The sequence below is a fragment of the Xenia sp. Carnegie-2017 genome, unplaced genomic scaffold, assembly GCF_021976095.1.
Source record: "Xenia sp. Carnegie-2017 unplaced genomic scaffold, XeniaSp_v1 HiC_scaffold_2, whole genome shotgun sequence".
Taxonomy (NCBI): Eukaryota; Metazoa; Cnidaria; class Anthozoa; order Malacalcyonacea; family Xeniidae; genus Xenia; species Xenia sp. Carnegie-2017.
The window spans coordinates 4,687,378-4,706,719 of record NW_025813482.1 but is presented as its reverse complement, the minus strand read 5'-3'; the positions used below and the strand labels follow the sequence as shown (position 1 = coordinate 4,706,719).

At 34.1% G+C, this 19,342-nt stretch overlaps 3 protein-coding genes across 7 annotated transcripts; 2 read left to right on the top strand and 1 right to left on the bottom strand.

The window, feature by feature from the left end:
- The first annotated feature begins 584 nt into the window (after positions 1-584).
- Positions 585-5,986, top strand: LOC124439885 (pheromone-regulated protein PRM7-like). The gene is made up of 3 exons (XM_046990165.1): positions 585-729; positions 1,521-3,572; positions 3,752-5,986. The coding sequence occupies exons 1-2, from the start codon at positions 618-620 to the stop codon at positions 2,672-2,674; spliced, it is 1,266 nt and encodes a 421-aa protein (XP_046846121.1). The 5' UTR covers positions 585-617; the 3' UTR covers positions 2,675-3,572; positions 3,752-5,986.
- Positions 3,601-8,363, top strand: LOC124439883 (uncharacterized threonine-rich GPI-anchored glycoprotein PJ4664.02-like). Of its 5 annotated transcripts, none has more exons than XM_046990163.1 (8): positions 3,601-3,841; positions 4,022-6,595; positions 6,668-6,726; positions 6,906-7,042; positions 7,126-7,201; positions 7,282-7,328; positions 7,612-7,730; positions 7,807-8,363. In XM_046990163.1, the coding sequence occupies exons 1-8, from the start codon at positions 3,614-3,616 to the stop codon at positions 7,852-7,854; spliced, it is 3,288 nt and encodes a 1,095-aa protein (XP_046846119.1). In that variant the 5' UTR covers positions 3,601-3,613; the 3' UTR covers positions 7,855-8,363. The 5 variants fall into 5 exon arrangements, with proteins under 5 accessions (XP_046846119.1, XP_046846117.1, XP_046846118.1 ...); XM_046990161.1 differs by having other exon boundaries at positions 3,601-4,381; positions 4,562-6,595; XM_046990162.1 differs by having other exon boundaries at positions 3,601-4,831; positions 5,012-6,595.
- On the bottom strand, positions 8,300-19,186 carry LOC124439884 (cytoplasmic dynein 1 intermediate chain 2-like). Its single transcript, XM_046990164.1, has 16 exons — positions 18,992-19,186; positions 17,881-18,013; positions 17,203-17,275; positions 16,533-16,657; positions 16,260-16,361; positions 16,014-16,170; positions 15,665-15,764; positions 15,043-15,168; positions 14,417-14,563; positions 12,972-13,085; positions 12,455-12,588; positions 10,561-10,666; positions 9,575-9,640; positions 9,242-9,382; positions 8,904-9,029; positions 8,300-8,711 (listed from the first exon to the last, which is right to left on the bottom strand). Exons 1-16 carry the CDS (start codon positions 19,064-19,066, stop codon positions 8,583-8,585), a joined length of 1,854 nt encoding a protein of 617 aa, XP_046846120.1. The 5' UTR covers positions 19,067-19,186; the 3' UTR covers positions 8,300-8,582.
- Between the last annotated feature and the right edge of the window lie 156 nt (positions 19,187-19,342).

Here is a 19,342-nt window from a genome sequence, read left to right as displayed (position 1 = left end):
GCAGGTCCATTATCAGGCAAAACAATTTTCAAAAATCCATTGTTTTAGTAAAATTCCATGTTTTTAGAATTCATAACCGATAATATTTTTATTAAGGTAATTTAAATTTCAAATCGTCTATAATATTAGTTGTTCCTCACCAAATTAACTAATCCAAAATATTTGGTCCAAAAAGCTACTTATAACATTTTGCAGCATTTTTAGATGAAAAAGTATAAAATCAAACAATTCTTACTAAAGTTAGTGGTTGTTATAGTTATTGCTTTCATTAAGAAAGATGGTTTTCATCAAATAGATCTGAGACAATTGACCACCTGCTTTGTCCTGTCATAGCCATATTTAATAATTGATTTAACACTAAAGCAAATTGACAAAAAAGTATCGCTTTTACGCATAAAACTAGTCTTAATCAAAGAGCTTTGGGATTAGTTTTTGCATGTAAATATAATGAAAATCATCGTTTTTCGTTTTTCCATTACTCGTAGATATACATCAGAATTACGTTTATTACAGTTCTTTGACGTTTTTGCACCTGTCTATGACGCAGCTAAAATTTAGTTAATATTACTCTGCATGATATTCATGACAAGTTAGAAATAGGAAGGAGTATTTCTAACATGTCAAAAGAAACCAAAACAATTTCGAAAATGGATTTATTCAGATCGCTCGCAAGGTGGATCTTTGTAATAGGACTTTGGATAACGTTATTTCTACACAATGTAAAAACAGGTGTTGTTTTTCGTATTTTTAGTTTATGCTCGTGACATTTTCCACATAGCCGTATTGAAGGACAATTGTGTTTTATAATCGTAGTCATTGCATGGATAGGTATACCGCATACAATTTTTAAAATCAAAGAGAAAATTCTAAACAAATCTTAATCTACCAGAATGCACTGTTGGCTAAAGAACAATAAAAACCGCAAGAAGAGCGAGCTTTTATTGACAGTTGATAATTAAATTGAACAAAGTGTCTGACAGAATTTCTTTCTTCACTAGAACTGTAAAATTTTAAAATCAACTCCGATGCAAATGTCATTTATTCAAATTGCCACATTTAACACATCTTTCTTAACATCGTCGAATACAACTTCATCAAAAGTTTCAGGGAAATGTTTTGTGTTTTCAAATAGTAAAGTCTATAACTATTTTAATGAATGCAGGTAAAAAGTATAATTAAACTGTATGCCTTCATTAACCTTAAATTTTAACGTTTTTGGCGACAGTCATTTTGTACATACCAAGACTTCTTGCCTCATGAAATAGTCAAATGAAGACCTTAGGCTACTTCAAAATTCTTATTCAGTGCATGTTTTGAATTATCTTATGGATTGTCTCAGCTAAAAATAAATCAAAATGAGTGGTTATTACTGAAAAGATGATCTTTGATGACCAAACACATAATAACCAAACCAGAAAGAACTAAAAACAATTCCTAGTTTTTTTAAAGAAGACATAACTATATTATAGTCATAATCGTCGCAAAAACTCACGCACTAGCTATTTTGTTTTATTGTATAGTCGAATCATTCGATTCAACAACTATTACTGTGTCCTTGTCAAAAGAATCATCATTAAATTCTACAACCACGATGGTGTTTTTATCCAATGATTCAACAATCAGTCCTACACCTGCGATATTATCTTTATCAAATGAATCGTCATTCAATTCTACAACTACGATGGTGTTTTTATCCAATGATTCAACAATCAGTCCTACATCTGCGATGATGTCTTTATCTAATGAATCATCATTCAATACTACAACCACGATGGGATTTTTGTCCAACGATTCAACAATCAGTCCTACATCTGCGATGATGTCTTTATCTAATGAATCATCATTCAATACTACAACTACGATGGAGTTTTTATCCAATGAATCAGCAATCAGTCCTACATCTGCGATGATGTCTTTATCTAATGAATCATCATTCAATTCTACAACCACGATGGTGTTTTTATCCAATGATTCAACAATCAGTCCTACATCTGCGATGATGTATTTATCTAATGAATCATCATTCAATACTACAACCACGAAGGTGTTTTTGTCCAATGATTCAACAATCAGTCCTACATCTGCGATAATGTCTTTATCTAATGAATCATCATTCAATTCTACAACTACGATGGTGTTTTTATCCAATGATTCAACAGTCAGTCCTACATCTGCGATGATGTCTTTATCTAATGAATCGTCATTCAATTCTACAACCACGATGGTGTTTTTGTCCAATGATTCAACAATCAGTCCTACATCTGCGATGATGTATTTATCTAATGAATCATCATTCAATACTACAACCACGAAGGTGTTTTTGTCCAATGATTCAAAAATCAGTCCTACATCTGCGATAATGTCTTTCTCTAATGAATCATCATTCAATACTACAACCACGATGGTGTTTTTATCCAATTATTCAACAATCAGTCCTACATCTGCGATAATGTCTTTATCTAATGAATCATCATTCATTTCTACAACCACGATGGTGTTTTCATCCAATGATTCAACAATCAGTCCTACATCTGCGATGATGTCTTTATCTAATGAATCGTCATTCAATACTACAACCACGATGGTGTTTTTACCCAATAATTCAACAATCAGTCCTACATCTGCGATGATGTTTTATCTAATGAATCGTCATTCAATACTACAACCACGATGATGTTTTTATCCAATAATTCAAGAATCAGTCCTACATCTGCGATGATGTCTTTATCTAATGAATCATCATTCAATTCTACAACCACGATGGTGTTTTTATCCAATGATTCAACAATCAGTCCTACATCTGCGATGATGTATTTATCTAATGAATCATCATTCAATACTACAACCACGAAGGTGTTTTTGTCCAATGATTCAACAATCAGTCCTACATCTGCGATAATGTCTTTATCTAATGAATCATCATTCAATTCTACAACCACGATGGTGTTTTTATCCAATGATTCAACAGTCAGTCCTACATCTGCGATGATGTCTTTATCTAATGAATCGTCATTCAATTCTACAACCACGATGGTGTTTTTGTCCAATGATTCAACAATCAGTCCTACATCTGCGATGATGTATTTATCTAATGAATCATCATTCAATTCTACAACCACGAAGGTGTTTTTATCCAATTATTCAACAGTCAGTCCAACATCTGCGATAATGTCTTTATCTAATGAATCGTTATTCAATTCTACAACTACGATGGTGTTTTCATCCAATGATTCAACAATCAGTCCTACATCTGCGATGATGTCTTTATCTAATGAATCATCATTCAATTCTACAACCACGATGGTGTTTTTATCCAATGATTCAACAATCAGTCCTACATCTGCGATGATGTATTTATCTAATGAATCATCATTCAATACTACAACCACGAAGGTGTTTTTGTCCAATGATTCAACAATCAGTCCTACATCTGCGATAATGTCTTTATCTAATGAATCATCATTCAATTCTACAACTACGATGGTGTTTTATCCAATGATTCAACAGTCAGTCCTACATCTGCGATGATGTCTTTATCTAATGAATCGTCATTCAATTCTACAACCACGATGGTGTTTTTATCCAATGATTCAAAATCAGTCCTACATCTGCGATGATGTATTTATCTAATGAATCATCATTCAATACTACAACCACGAAGGTGTTTTTGTCCAATGATTCAAAAATCAGTCCTACATCTGCGATGATGTCTTTATCTAATGAATCGTCATTCAATTCTACAATCACGAAGGTGTTTTTATCCAATTATTCAACAGTCAGTCCTACATCTGCGATGATGTCTTTATCTAATGAATCATCATTCAATTCTACAACCACGATGGTGTTTTTATCCAACGATTCAAAAATCAGTCCTACATCTGCGATGATGTCTTTATCTAATGAATCATCATTCAATTCTACAACCACGATGGTGTTTTTATCCAATGTTTCAAAAATCAGTCCTACATCTGCGATGATGTCTTTATCTAATGAATCATCATTCAACTCTACAACCACGAAGGTGTTTTTATCCAATTATTCAACAGTCAGTCCTACATCTGCGATGATGTCTTTATCTAATGAATCATCATTCAATTCTACAACCACGATGGTGTTTTTATCTAATGATTCAACAATCAGTTCTACATCTGTGATGATGTCTTTATCTAATGAATCATCATTCAATTCTACAACCACGATGGTGTTTTTATCTAATGATTCAACAATCAGTCCTACATCTGCGATGATGTCTTTATCTAATGAATCATCATTCAATACTACAACCACGATGATGTTTTTATCTAATGATTCAACAATCAGTCCTACATCTGCGATGATGTCTTTATCTAATGAATCATCATTCAATTCTACAACCACGATGGTGTTTTTATCCAATGTTTCGAAAATCACTCCTACATCTGCGATAATGTCTTTATCTAATGAATCATCATTCAACTCTACAACTACGATGGTGTTTTCATCCAATGATTCAAAAATCAGTCCTACATCTGCGATGATGTCTTTATCTAATGAGTCATCATTCAACTCTACAACCACGAAGGTGTTTTTATCCAATTATTCAACAGTCAGTCCTACATCTGCGATGATGTCTTTATCTAATAAATCATCATTCAATTCTACAACCACGATGGTGTTTTTATCCAATGATTCAACAATCAGTCCTACATCTGCGATGATGTCTTTATCTAATGAATCATCATTCAATACTACAACCACGATGATGTTTTTATCTAATGATTCAACAATCAGTCCTACATCTGCGATGATGTCTTTATCTAATGAATCATCATTCAATTCTACAACCACGATGGTGTTTTTATCCAATGTTTCGAAAATCACTCCTACATCTGCGATAATGTCTTTATCTAATGAATCATCATTCAACTCTACAACTACGATGGTGTTTTCATCCAATGATTCAAAAATCAGTCCTACATCTGCGATGATATCTTTATCTAATGAGTCATCATTCAACTCTACAACCACGAAGGTGTTTTTATCCAATTATTCAACAGTCAGTCCTACATCTGCGATGATGTCTTTATCTAATAAATCATCATTCAATTCTACAACCACGATGGTGTTTTTATCCAATGATTCAACAATCAGTCCTACATCTGCGATGATGTCTTTATCTAATGAATCATCATTCAATTCTACAACCACGATGGTGTTTTTATCCAATGATTCAATAATCAGTCCTACATCTGCGATGATGTCTTTATCTAATGAATCATCATTCAATTCTACAACTACGATGGTGTTTTTATCCAATGTTTCGAAAATCACTCCTACATCTGCGATAATGTCTTTATCTAATGAATCATCATTCAACTCTACAACTACGATGGTGTTTTCATCCAATGATTCAAAAATCAGTCCTACATCTGCGATGATATCTTTATCTAATGAGTCATCATTCAACTCTACAACCACGAAGGTGTTTTTATCCAATTATTCAACAGTCAGTCCTACATCTGCGATGATGTCTTTATCTAATAAATCATCATTCAATTCTACAACCACGATGGTGTTTTTATCCAATGATTCAACAATCAGTCCTACATCTGCGATGATGTCTTTATCTAATGAATCATCATTCAATTCTACAACCACGATGGTGTTTTTATCCAATGATTCAATAATCAGTCCTACATCTGCGATGATGTCTTTATCTAATGAATCATCATTCAATTCTACAACTACGATGGTGTTTTTATCTAATAATTCAACAATCAGTCCTACATCTGCGATGATGTCTTTATCTAATGAATCATCATTCAATTCTACAACTACGATGGTGTTTTTATCCAATGATTCAACAATCAGTCCTACATCTGCGATGATGTCTTTATCTAATGAATCATCATTCAACTCTACAACCACGAAGGTGTTTTTATCCAATTATTCAACAGTCAGTCCTACATCTGCGATGATGTCTTTATCTAATAAATCATCATTCAATTCTACAACCACGATGGTGTTTTTATCTAATGATTCAACAATCAGTCCTACATCTGCGATGATGTCTTTATCTAATGAATCATCATTCAATACTACAACCACGATGATGTTTTTATCCAATAATTCAGCAATCAGTCCTACATCTGCGATGATGTCTTTATCGAATGAATCATCATTCAATTCTACAACCACGATGGTGTTTTTATCCAATGATTCGACAATCATTCCTACATCTGCGATGATGTTTTTATCTAATGAATCATCATACAACACTACAACCACGATGGTGTTTTTGTCCAATGATTCAATAATCAGTCCTACATCTGCGATGATGTCTTTATCTAATGAATCGTCATTCAATTCTACAACAGCGTTGGTGTCTTTATCCAATGATTCAATAATCAGTCCTACATCTACGATGATGTCTTTATCTAAAGAATCATCATTCGATTCTATGAGTACAATGGTGTCTTCATTCACAACTTTGAACTCGTTGTCACAACGTTTTTTTTTTATCACTCTTGAGATAATTAACAGGAATTTCTCAAGTGATCACGCCAACACATCGTCAAGTCTGTATAAAAAAACAGCGACAGAAGTTATATCCACGGTAAGTGATACTTGGATTGACGTTTCGTTCAAACTTGTTTTTGCTGATGCCTCACGTCTTCCTTTTCGTTAGGTTAAAAACATTTTGAAAGGCAATCGTGGATTGGTTGATGTGATAAATGTAATGTTCAGGTAAGGTTTTTTAATTACATAACATTTCTTTGCATTCAAAGGTTCAAAATTATATTCCTAATGCAAAAAGATATTTTGTAGTGTGTAGTTGAGATCAAGTCTAGTCAGTCTAGAAGCTTCGCTCATTTTATGTCTTAAATTGACTCACGAATAAATTGAATTTGTTTCTTTTGTCATAGTAATGGCAGCCTTTTGGCAAGTTTCGACGTGTTTTTCTTGAGCAATTCAACGATAACAACCGAGGAACTGAGTTCTTTAATTAAAACAGCATCAACCAGCAACAGTTCATTGCAATTTTCCGTTGTCAAAGTGAGAGGTAAAACAGCAAAAGAAGTCAACACCCCGATGTCCCCAACTTTGCTCCATCATTCTAATTTAGTTAATTTAAAATAATTTCAGAAATTTGTACGTCAGGATACTGTTCCAACAAAGGCATATGTACGCTAGACAATAAAACAGAGGAATTGAAATGCAGGTAAACTTCAGTTCACCTCGTGCAACTCAATGGTTTTAAGCATAGAATACTTTAAACGCTGGATTATTTTCTTTATTTAGTTGTAACTCTGAACACATTGGACCAAGATGCAATTCTACGAAAACAGGTTAAATTAGAGCTCCCACCATTAGATTTGGGATCATCGAGAAAAAAAATACTTTATAAGAACATACTTCAATGTTCTACCGACCAAGATAAACCATGGTCCAATGTTTCTACCTTTAAATTTGTTAATTATAGATTTGTTTAACCTTATGCATGCAGAATTCTTTTCACCTAGATTGGCGTATGCTCGCTCGGTCATTTTCCCCAAGCTATTTTCATACTGATCTCAAAGATCTAAGCTGAACAACTAATGAAAATAATTCTCCATAAAATAATTATTTCAGATGATAGTGATGACAATAAGCTGTGGATTGCTCTTGCTCTGTCTTGGTATGCTTCTGTTAATTGTCATAATGCTTATTGTACTGGCTTTGAGAAGACGAAAGAAATATTACATAACGAGGTTAATTCATTGATATCTTTCATTGAAAATATTCTTAAATTTCACCATAAATATTAACTGCATTATTTAATGTTAGGGAGAGCGTGATGTCAACTGGCCGTACATCTGGAGAAATATATTTTAACCACGCATACAGCCCATCTCTGGAAAATGTTGTTGGTTATTACAAGTCAAAAAATGTTATTCCTCTAGAAGTGGTAAATGAAACTAGTTCGAGTAGGTTTAAAAGTGACGATTATCAAGAGGCAGAGTTCCTCTCCAAAAAGAAAAAGAATGAAGAAAAAGAGGAAGAAGACGTTTATGCATCGCAACTTTTGCTTTTTTTGAAACAAAACAATCTTTTAAAGAATTCAAGAGAAGATGAAAACACCCAAAGACCTTCAAGGACAACCAACGTAGATAATGATTCAGACACTTAGTGATAAACAAAAGATTGTAAGAGAAGTGAGAAATAATTTGACAATTTTTTGACTACAATATTAATGAGAAAAACACCATTTTAAAATGGAACATCACGTCGCTGTACTTTACTTTAACCATAGCACTTTGAATAACATAATAACAAAAAATACACCATTGTTAAAATTATCTATTCATTTGTCACTGATACCAAATACAGCAAATACAAACATATCTGCATTTTGTTGTCATGGAAGACGTTTGCTCTTAAGATTACATTCTATCTATACAGATTTCTATACCATAAAGGCAAATAAATGCACAATCAAATGAACACGCTTAATTAACATATTATTTTCATAAGCATGTAATAGCACTCAAACATTTAATTGTTCAGCCAGTGTTTAGTGCATTGACTGTCTGCCTGCCTGAACTATACTGTTACAGAATCTTTTAAGATGACATAAGTCTAGAAAAAGGCGTTGTGACATCAGTAGGTTGCTTGCTAACTTGACTACTTTCCAGGTCGTATAAAGTACGTTTTAAACGGTTCCATTCGTCATTACGTGGAGTTGCAAGTTGCTGCAAATAAAGAAATATTTGGGTTCATATAATTAAGTAGATCTTAGCTTTGATGCACGTTGACAGTGATAGTAGCGACATGGTCATAAAAAAATTTCTTTATCTTTGGAAATGACGAGGAGCACAAGAGCCCCAAAAGATTTCGTATGAACATCTTTCTTTATATTAAGAACATGCAAATAGCACGTGTACCTCTCCAACGTCAAAGAAAAAGACGCGTCCATCATCATTTCCAGTCACAATATGATTTCCATTTTGAGTCCAACGACAACGACTAAATGAGCCCGAACCTTCTGTAGTTGTACTCGCCGTTGGTATCTAAAAATAAGTTATCAATAAAATTGAAATAAAGGATGAATTTAATGAAAATGACTAGTTGATTGAGCAATGCCTGCATCTAAATGATCTCTTAAATTATTTTCCGGTAAATCTTTATCGATGACAGACGGAGTTTGAAGTTTGACATTTCAGTTTGAATCTTTTGATTCCTATTTTACAAATCGAACAGTAAAATAAGGCAGCATTTATACCTCAGTATCGTTATTTAAATTCCAAAGATCCAATCTACCAACACCATTGACAGTCGCAAACACAGCTGGATGTATAGGAGACCATTGAACATCGTATACATAATCCCCGCTGTTCTCAAATGAATACAGAGGCTGTTTGCTCTGTCAAGAAGAATGAAGGAACATAGAACTAGAAATAAGGTAAAATCTCAGGAAACATAACAGTCCACAATGGTAAAATTTGTACTGTCGCGTTTTTAACACGTATGTAAAAGCATGAAAATATAAAATAAACAGGCAGATGAAATATTCTATAATATAATAAAACAATACTATTATCTATCGTTAGCTAACCCGATGACTCCATAGTTTTACAGTCCAGTCAAAGGATGACGTCACAAAAAGCTGAGAGAAGTCAATCTAAACGTATAATAATGTTCAATCAATTCATAATCTCAATCACGTGTTATTCACGAAAGGAATAAATTCAATTAACCAAAAACATTAGAGTCAATTGTCTTAAAGAGTACTGTTCACGAGGATCACTAGGAATCAGACCTTTTTTCAATCAATATCTATCAAAAAGCTTGTGTAATTGAATTCATTCTATTATCAAAAGGACGCTATCGTGAAAAACAAGACAAGTTTATGAAATTAAAAGAATTTTAAAAGTGCATTGACGCTGAAAGGGCAGCCGTGCATTATTATATGACATTGGATTTTCTTGTCTTGTATACTCCATTTGAGGCAAGTGGACACAATCTAACCTCTCGATGTTTCCATTTCTATGTGACATACAGTTATTTTTGTATGCAAAATTACATACACTGTAATTTAATAGTCAAACTATTTCTTAAAAAATTTTACAACGCCGTGGAGAAATTTTTCATCTCTAAAAGCAATTTTCGGGACGGTTACTTCATTGTCATATTTTCACTAGTGTTTTCATTGTTCCCATTTTACCGCTGTATGAACAAGAAACTACAGCTAAAACTTAGTCTCCTAGAGATGGGCAAATGTTAAAAAAAGAGCCGTTCAGAAATAAACTACTATTATCATTTTAACGTCGGAATAATCTACTATGCCTACAAACACAATTGATATGAATGATATGCATGACGCCTTAAAATACACTCTCGAAATGAACACAACAGCGTGATGTTCGAAAATCTATTTTTTGATACACCACGCATATCTATTGGGTGACACTGATGACAGTCTCGAATGACCGATGAATCCTGATGGAAACTAGATTTCTATATGCCATACATCAATCAGAAATCAGATGGCAACTATAGAGTTCTATACACCGAGCAGCATACAGAGAATTATTCAATGACCTGTCCAAAAGCTGAATGTGTGTCCACTCCAGTAATAGGTCCTTGATGACCTTGACTTCCATGTCCCGTTTGGTTTCCTTCAAAACTGTCGATAATTCCAGTTTTACTAAAAAAACCCAAATTAGTTGCTTCGTTAGAAATTTCTTTACAAAGACCACCACTCCTTTAACTTTGTCTACGCATAAAATTTATTTTGGTATCCTTTTCATTCGGTGTAGTTACATACGTACTTACAAGTATCGCCCCAAATGATAACGTCCCTCTTATAAAGCCCAATATCGACAGCTATTACAAAGACTTTTGTGAAGTCGATGAAAATAATAATTATCTCGTTAGGTGAATCAAATGTACGGAAGAGCATCAAAGATGTTTTAGTGATCTTGAATCAAATGTACGGAAGAGGAAGCATCAAAGATGTTTTGGTGATCTTGAATCAAATGTACAGAAGAGGAAGCATCAAAGATGTTTTGCTGATCTTGAATCAAATGTACAGAAGAGGAAGCATCAAAGATGTTTTGCTGATCTTGAATCAAATGTACGGAAGAGGAAGCATCAAAGATGTTTTAGTGATCTTGAATCAAATGTACGGAAGAGGAAGCATCAAAGATGTTTTGGTGATCTTGAATCAAATGTACGGAAGAGGAAGCATCAAAGATGTTTTGGTGATCTTGAATCAAATGTACAGAAGAGGAAGCATCAAAGATGTTTTGCTGATCTTGAATCAAATGTACGGAAGAGGAAGCATCAAAGATGTTTTAGTGATCTTGAATCAAATGTACGGAAGAGGAAGCATCAAAGATGTTTTGCTGATCTTGAATCAAATGTACGGAAGAGGAAGCATCAAAGATGTTTTGGTGATCTTGAATCAAATGTACAGAAGAGGAAGCATCAAAGATGTTTTGCTGATCTTGAATCAAATGTACGGAAGAGGAAGCATCAAAGATGTTTTAGTGATCTTGAATCAAATGTACGGAAGAGGAAGCATCAAAGATGTTTTGCTGATCTTGAATCAAATGTACGGAAGAGGAAGCATCAAAGATGTTTTGGTGATCTTGAATCAAATGTACAGAAGAGGAAGCATCAAAGATGTTTTGCTGATCTTGAATCAAATGTACGGAAGAGGAAGCATCAAAGATGTTTTAGTGATCTTGAATCAAATGTACGGAAGAGGAAGCATCAAAGATGTTTTGCTGATCTTGAATCAAATGTACGGAAGAGGAAGCATCAAAGATGTTTTGGTGATCTTGAATCAAATGTACAGAAGAGGAAGCATCAAAGATGTTTTGCTGATCTTGAATCAAATGTACGGAAGAGGAAGCATCAAAGATGTTTTAGTGATCTTGAATCAAATGTACGGAAGAGGAAGCATCAAAGATGTTTTGCTGATCTTGAATCAAATGTACGGAAGAGGAAGCATCAAAGATGTTTTGCTGATCTTGAATCAAATGTACGGAAGAGGAAGCATCAAAGATGTTTTGGTGATCTTGAATCAAATGTACGGAAGAGGAAGCATCAAAGATGTTTTGGTGATCTTGAATCAAATGTACGGAAGAGGAAGCATCAAAGATGTTTTGGTGATCTTGAATCAAATGTACGGAAGAGGAAGCATCAAAGATGTTTCGGTGAAAACCGTAACACAATTTGGATGACAATACACATCGTAAAAAAAATACATTTCCCAATATCAAATTTCCAAATATATCCAACGAAGAAAAAACCAAACCTTATAAAAGTGTATTTGTCAAAACTAGCATGTGATTAAATGTTCCTTAAGGGGTCAATGTAAATATACACAGAAAAATGTAAAAAATGTGTGATTACCTTCCAAGATAACATGCTGTGTAAGACCATCGATGTAAAAATGAATACACAAATGTAAAAAATGTGTGTTTACCTTCCATGACGACATGCTGTGTAAACCATACCATCTTCACTGCCAACGACAAAATTATTAACATCACCGGCGAGAAACGACATACTCGTCACTGCTATTGATTTTGAAGTCTTATCGTGAAGTTCAATAGATTCCTGTGTAAGTCAAAATAACTATCTATTAATAAAAATTTATGTACTATCTATCGATCCGTAATCGTACTTACAAGCAATAACTAAGGTAGAGGAATGGGGTGTGCATTAGGTATTTACGTATAACGCTGTTTGTAGACAATAGAATTATCACTCAAAATATAGTACGTAAAATATACGGGATTACAAAAGACTTTGGTGACAAAAGTAATCCTTACGCGTTCTTTCTTTGCAGGGCAGCTGCAGCATCAGGGATTATTTAAGAAAGAACAAATTTACAAAATTGTCAAAACGATATGCTTAAAATTGCATGCATTTATCTATGTGACAGCAGAAACAGCGTGCAGGAAATGGATAAATAATTTCAGCATCGACTCATAAAATACCTGTGGCTGTGAAAGCATTTCTAAGCTCCAAGAGCACATTTTACCATTGGTTGAGACACTAATAAGATTATGGGCATTTTGCGTACCAACAACATTCACGCAGTAAACAGGATGCTGTGTTAAAATAATAATAATAATAAGAAGAATATTTCAATAAAACCCAGCTTTCCTAATGTAGCAACGTGTTCGATAAGTTTTACTGAACGCTTTTAAAACAAAATTATTAAAAAACGCGTGATTTCTCTCGCAATTGAAAATAGGTTTATTATTAGTACGTAAGTAAACAACACAACGATGTGGACATCTTTGTTTAGTTAACTATCAAAAATCTATCCTGCTGGTGACCACAATGCTCTCGTGACCACAGTGCAATGGTAATAACATTGCTGTCCTAAACCACAGTGCAATGGTAAGAACATTACTGTCCTAGACCACAGTGCAGAGGTAAGAACGTTGCGGTCCTAACCACAGTGCAATGGTAAGAACATTGCTGTCCTAACCACAGTGCAGAGGTAAGGACATTGCGGTCCTAACCACAGTGCAATGGTAAGAACATTGCGGTCCTAACCACAGTGCAATGGTAAGAACATTGCGGTCCTAACCACAGTGCAATGGTAAGAACATTGCGGTCCTAACCACAGTGCAATGGTAAGAACATTGCGGTCCTAACCACAGTGCAATGGTAAGAACATTGCGGTCCTAACCACAGTGCAATGGCAAGAACATTGCGGTCCTAACCACAGTGCAATGGTAAGAACATTGCTGTCCTAAACCAAAGTGCAATGGTAAGGACATTGCGGTCCTAACCACAGTGCAGAGGTAAGGACATTGCGGTCCTAACCACAGTGCAGAGGTAAGAACATTGCGGTCCTAACCACAGTGCAGAGGTAAGGACATTGCGGTCCTAACCACAGTGCAGAGGTAAGGACATTGCGGTCCTAACCACAGTGCAGAGGTAAGGACATTGCGGTCCTAACCACAGTGCAATGGTAAGAACATTGCTGTCCTAAACCACAGTGCAATGGTAAGGACATTGCGGTCCTAACCACAGTGCAGAGGTAAGGACATTGCGGTCCTAACCACAGTGCAGAGGTAAGAACATTGCGGTCCTAACCACAGTGCAGAGGTAAGGACATTGCGGTCCTAACCACAGTGCAGAGGTAAGGACATTGCGGTCCTAACCACAGTGCAGAGGTAAGGACATTCCTAACCACAGTGCAGAGGTAAGGACATTGCGGTCCTAACCACAGTGCGGAGGTAAGAACATTGCGGTCCTAACCACAGTGCAGAGGTAAGACATTGCGGTCCTAACCACAGTGCAGAGGTAAGTACATTGCGGTCCTAACCACAGTGCAGAGGTAAGGACATTGCGGTCCTAACCACAGTGCAGAGGGGTGACAATAGTTGATTGTTGCAGTAAAATATTCATTAAAGTAAAATAATACCGTGTGAGCTTTAGCTGAGAGTGGTGTCCGTTGAACAGGAGTTTGTTTGTTGCTGCGATTGTCCCATAACACGATCTGACCAGAATATGTTCCACCAACAATTAAGTTTGGATGAAATCGTGCAAACATTGTAGTCATGACACCAGACTAAAGATTAATAAATTCATGAAATGAAATTTTTATCAAAAGTGACCTACGACTTTATCACAACTATAAAATGGAAAAACACAAACATATGTCAATTAATCATGCCCCACTCGCTATTCAGAAATATAATAGTAATAATAATTTCACTAAGCTGATTGCGACAAAACATAAAAACATTACTCGCAATAAGCTTAGTCAACTTATTATGACTGTTAAATAACATATGTGCAATGTCAGGGTTGAAATTGCAGTTCAACTTGAGCTAAAACCACAGAAAAACATAAACCAAAACCCAAGACATCTAATTACAATTACTAAATTTACTTCAAAAAAAAGCTTGGAAATGAAAATGTTCAGGAAAGGCTAAGTTTCTTTAAGTTGTTTTCTCCTTGATAATAAAATTATTGTTTTACTGTTATTAAACAACAGGAGAGAAATTGAAGTCAGACAATCTAACAATAAAAAGATGTGTGAAATACCTGACAATGGAAAATGTATTCAGGTGTCGTCTTCTTATAGTTGATATTCCAAATCAAAGCTACACCATCAGGCTCACGTGGTGCATCTTCATTTTTATAATAGGACGAGACAAGTAGTTCAGGATACTACAACATTACGACACAAATTCATATCAACAGTTTCCTTCCTCATAAGATTGGGCAACATCGAGATACATATACGTATATATCAAGAACTAAAGCTTCATGGGAATGATAAAACCCAACATTTCAAGCACGTAGTAATTCATTAATGTAGCTTTCTTCATGACCAAAGAATCTTTCCGAATAGTTACACATGGTTGTGCAGAAAAAGTGAAACAATTTAGTCTATCACAAGCAAGAAATGGCTAATAACTTTCGGCATAATAGTGAAGCTAATTAACTGATATGAATATTTTTAAGTATGTATGTTTATGTTTCTAAATGGCCAGAATAAAGTTTATAAAAAGAAATTTTGGTTATGACAACAAAGTCGTTTTTCTGTCATCATTCTTGGAGCTGTCATTTTTTGATACCCTCCCCCTCCCCCCTCAAAAAAATTGTAAAACAAACTCGAGCAGATAATCTACACATGACAATGTAAACAATAGTTACGTAGTACCTGTGTCGACCAGTCCAAACTGGTAACAACGCGGTTTCTCGACCATTTCTCATCGTAAAACTCGCGATTTACGGCAATGTTATCAAACATTTGATTGTCCCTAAAATAATAAAATATTTCTACGTACTTAAAATAATAAAACGCCATACAAAATGATTGTGAGAACAAGCAACAAGGTCTTTTTAACCCCTCAGTGCAAGGTGTTGTAAATGTGCAACAATATGGAAACTGCATGAAAGGCAAAAAAGCCTGGGTCTTACGGAGCTAACACACTCAAGTCAACACATACGTAAGTACTTACGTACGTAATTATTAGCAATGTGCGCGTAGTATTTATTTGAAAATTTACCCTTCAACATCTTCAGTTTGACCATAATCAAATGTCACATCTTTTTCAAATATTGCACGCTCAATAATGCGACTCGCTCGATCAAGAAAACTTTGAAAATCTGCCGAAGACAGAATTTTCTCTTTTTGCTCATCGGACAACTCTACAACAGCAGGAGCTAAATAATACACGAACACATTAATCATATCCAAAATATATTCATAATTAGATGACAAGTGGATGTTACAACACCACATGAAGGCTAACCTTTATCCTTGACAACTTCTTCAACTTCTTCCTTAGAAGGCTCTTGAGTTTTTTCTTCAGTGTTTTCGATTTTATTAACTTCAGAAGGTGTTCGTTCCTCATCTTCAAAAATCAATTGAAAAGTTTTAAAGCGCAATACTGCTCTAAAGCTTCATCTTTTTTAAAGTAATAATATTTCAAATCTGTAAAAGTATTTCATTTTACTGTACAACATAAGTGAAACAACGATATTTATTTCCAATTAAACATCGATAAACAAACAATATTTTCTACCTGAATCTGTTGTTTTCTGTGCTACAGGAGTCTGGGTTTCTTTGTTATATGACACAATTTCTTTAGGAGGGATGTTTGTTTGATTCAATGTTGAAACTGAAAGTTTCACTGGTCGCAAGAAAGATCTGTTTTGTGAAAGAAAACAGTGACGTAACATTTCATTCTCATGTTACAAGGTGTAATTCTTGTGCAATAACATGTATTGCTATGGTACAAGGTAAAGTTCACATATTACAAGGTGTTATTGACATGTTTAAGGTGGAAGTTGCAACAGATTGCATGCAAGTTACGAGAAAGATTGGATGGCCTTGTACTGCAAGTGCGAAAAATACAATAAGCATTGGTTTTTAATATGTAAGAAAATGTGTAAACCAGGTGTACAGAACGTTTTCCATGTATTTTATACTATGTATTTACTATAGTAATTTCAATCACAAATATTATTAAAATTATAATAAATTAAATGGTTCAGCAAATTTATGATTAATTTTTTTTTATGTGGCAATTTAGACCATAAAGTAAAACACTTCACATTTTGAGTATGACCATTTATATGAAGGTCTTATAATGTCTTGCTTGAACCATGTATTTCTTAGCCAACTGAAATCTTTTCTGAATATGTTAGGTATGTACGTAACAACTTAATCTGACAAGTTGAGTGAAATATTACCTGTTAGGAGATTCTGATGGCACAGATTGAGGGGAATGTGATACATCAACAGGTTTCTGTGGTGAGCTCTTAGCTAATTAACACAATCATAAATGATATTAAAAAGTATAAACAGATCCATTGAAAACTGTAATGTTATGGGTCAATTTATGGTTTTGCATGAATTGTCTTATTGATGGTAAAGATTAGCATAAAACATTTGTCAAGTTATCAATGTCCAAAATAAAATTTTGACAACATCTACCCATATATGACATAATAAATGTTAAAACCTGACTCATTCATTGAATGAAAAATTACAACATATGCTACGTACGCATGTTACTTCCATTTATTAAGCTCATTCGGTAGCATTCCCAGCTCATAAGTTTTGCTACTGCTACTGTAAACTTTATAGCACTATGATTAATCATTTCTTTAGAAATCTATTGTTTTTCCAATATGTGAACACAGAAAATTAGCATAGCAGGACCAACAATTGCCAGCTGGCTATGCTTGTGAGCTCATTCATACAGAGTTTTTTTACTAAGCAGAATCATGAAATTAAGCTTGATGAAATAGTTAGTGGCATATCTGTTGTTTTAATTTTTATATTCAATATAAATGGATGTACTTACAAATATAATATAAAATGAGGATATACATGAATATATTTTTATTGCACACATAGCAACTCACATGTTATTGTGGATTTGATGCCACTGAAATCAATACCGTCTAAAAGTTGATCAACCTCATATCTTTTGCTATCAAGATCAGATCCAACCTGTGAACTTTCCTTAGTTTGTTTACCAGCTTTACCAGCTTCAATCTAAGAATCAGAAAGAGAGGAATGTATGAAATAAATGATTGTATAAACTATTGCTTCAAGTTTTTCACACTTGTTGTGTCACATGTTACCCTCTTTTAATAAAGTTCAATCAATCAATCAATCAAGTGTTTCAGCTGCTTCAGCACTGTCAATTGATGAAACACACAAATAAAGAAAATCAACTGACTTCAATCTCAAACCAGTGTGCGAATTAGTTCAGAAAAAACGATGTGCAATTTTTTTGACAAAAGTTTTTCTTTAGAGGCATAAGCAAATTGATATTACATTATTTATTATATAACGCTAATTCCTAAATTAATATTTTTAAACATGAACAAATTCATGATTTATGACAGTGTTTTTCGTTAAAAGCGCTGATTTTTGCACATCATTTGAAAAGGTGATGTGCAATTTTTTTCATTTTAGCTAAAACGATGTGCAAATTGCACATTGTACACTGTTAATTCGCACACTGTCTCATACAGATGTAATGACAAATAACATAAACAATTTCAGATGATGCACAATATCAATCAAAGAGCAGATATAATGGCAGGCACTTAGCATCTTTTTGGCAGTTAAGATGTTGTAATATGTTTTTGGATGAAAAAAATTACATAAAATACTTAATGCAAGGCTCTAACATTCTTAAGACCAGCTTTGAAACATCCTTAAGCAAAAATTTTTCAGGTTCCTGGGAAGCTTTGAAAACAGCAGGTCAAATTACTCAAATAAATAAGATATTACATGTGTCATATTGTTGTTATATCACTTGTATGACGTGTTATGTACGTTACGATGGTGAAATCAAGAGCAGCGAATCATAGAACTGCAAAACATTTATAGCATTGTCTTTTGAAATGCTTATCCAACAAAACGTAGCCACTTATAAATATGTTCTTCAGTTTATATCCATACGTCAATAAAGCAGTATATAATATCATTTAATGTTGAGATGATGAAAGAGAATTAACTTACTCTATTTTCTCTATTTCGCCTGATTTCCTCAAGTTTTTTACGTTTCCTTTCTAATTCTGCTTTCCTATCTGACATTATTGATTCATATATGACAACCTTTCCCAATATTATAAGAGTACAACGACGTATAAAGATGGAACACACCTACAAAAAAATTTTCGCCATGTTGTTTTCTCTAGAACAATGCATTCGGGTGACATGGGGTGACATTACAATGATCCCTCACGGAAAATTTGCATCCCCAATGATCCTACGCTTGCTCCATTGATGTTTACCAGTAAACTCTAACAACTCTATGGCATAGAAGATGAAATTACCGGTATCGTTTCCAAACTGAAATAATCAATATCG

Excerpts from the sequence above, each read along its gene's own strand:
- LOC124439884 (XM_046990164.1), bottom strand. The coding sequence starts at position 19,066 with ATGTCAGATAGGAAAGCAGAATTAGAAAGGAAACGTAAAAAACTTGAG. Across the intron at positions 16,658-17,202 it reads CCATCAGAATCTCCTAACAG|ATCTTTCTTGCGACCAGTGA; the intron begins GTAATATTTCAC and ends TTCACAAAACAG. Across the intron at positions 14,564-15,042 it reads AATACATTTTCCATTGTCAG|TCTGGTGTCATGACTACAAT; the intron begins GTATTTCACACA and ends ATTAATCTTTAG.
- LOC124439885 (XM_046990165.1), top strand. The coding sequence starts at position 618 with ATGTCAAAAGAAACCAAAACAATTTCGAAAATGGATTTATTCAGATCG. Across the intron at positions 730-1,520 it reads TCTACACAATGTAAAAACAG|TCGAATCATTCGATTCAACA; the intron begins GTGTTGTTTTTC and ends TTTATTGTATAG.
- LOC124439883 (XM_046990158.1), top strand. The coding sequence starts at position 3,614 with ATGATGTATTTATCTAATGAATCATCATTCAATACTACAACCACGAAG. Across the intron at positions 7,329-7,611 it reads ATGCAATTCTACGAAAACAG|ATGATAGTGATGACAATAAG; the intron begins GTTAAATTAGAG and ends TAATTATTTCAG. Across the intron at positions 7,731-7,806 it reads AAGAAATATTACATAACGAG|GGAGAGCGTGATGTCAACTG; the intron begins GTTAATTCATTG and ends ATTTAATGTTAG.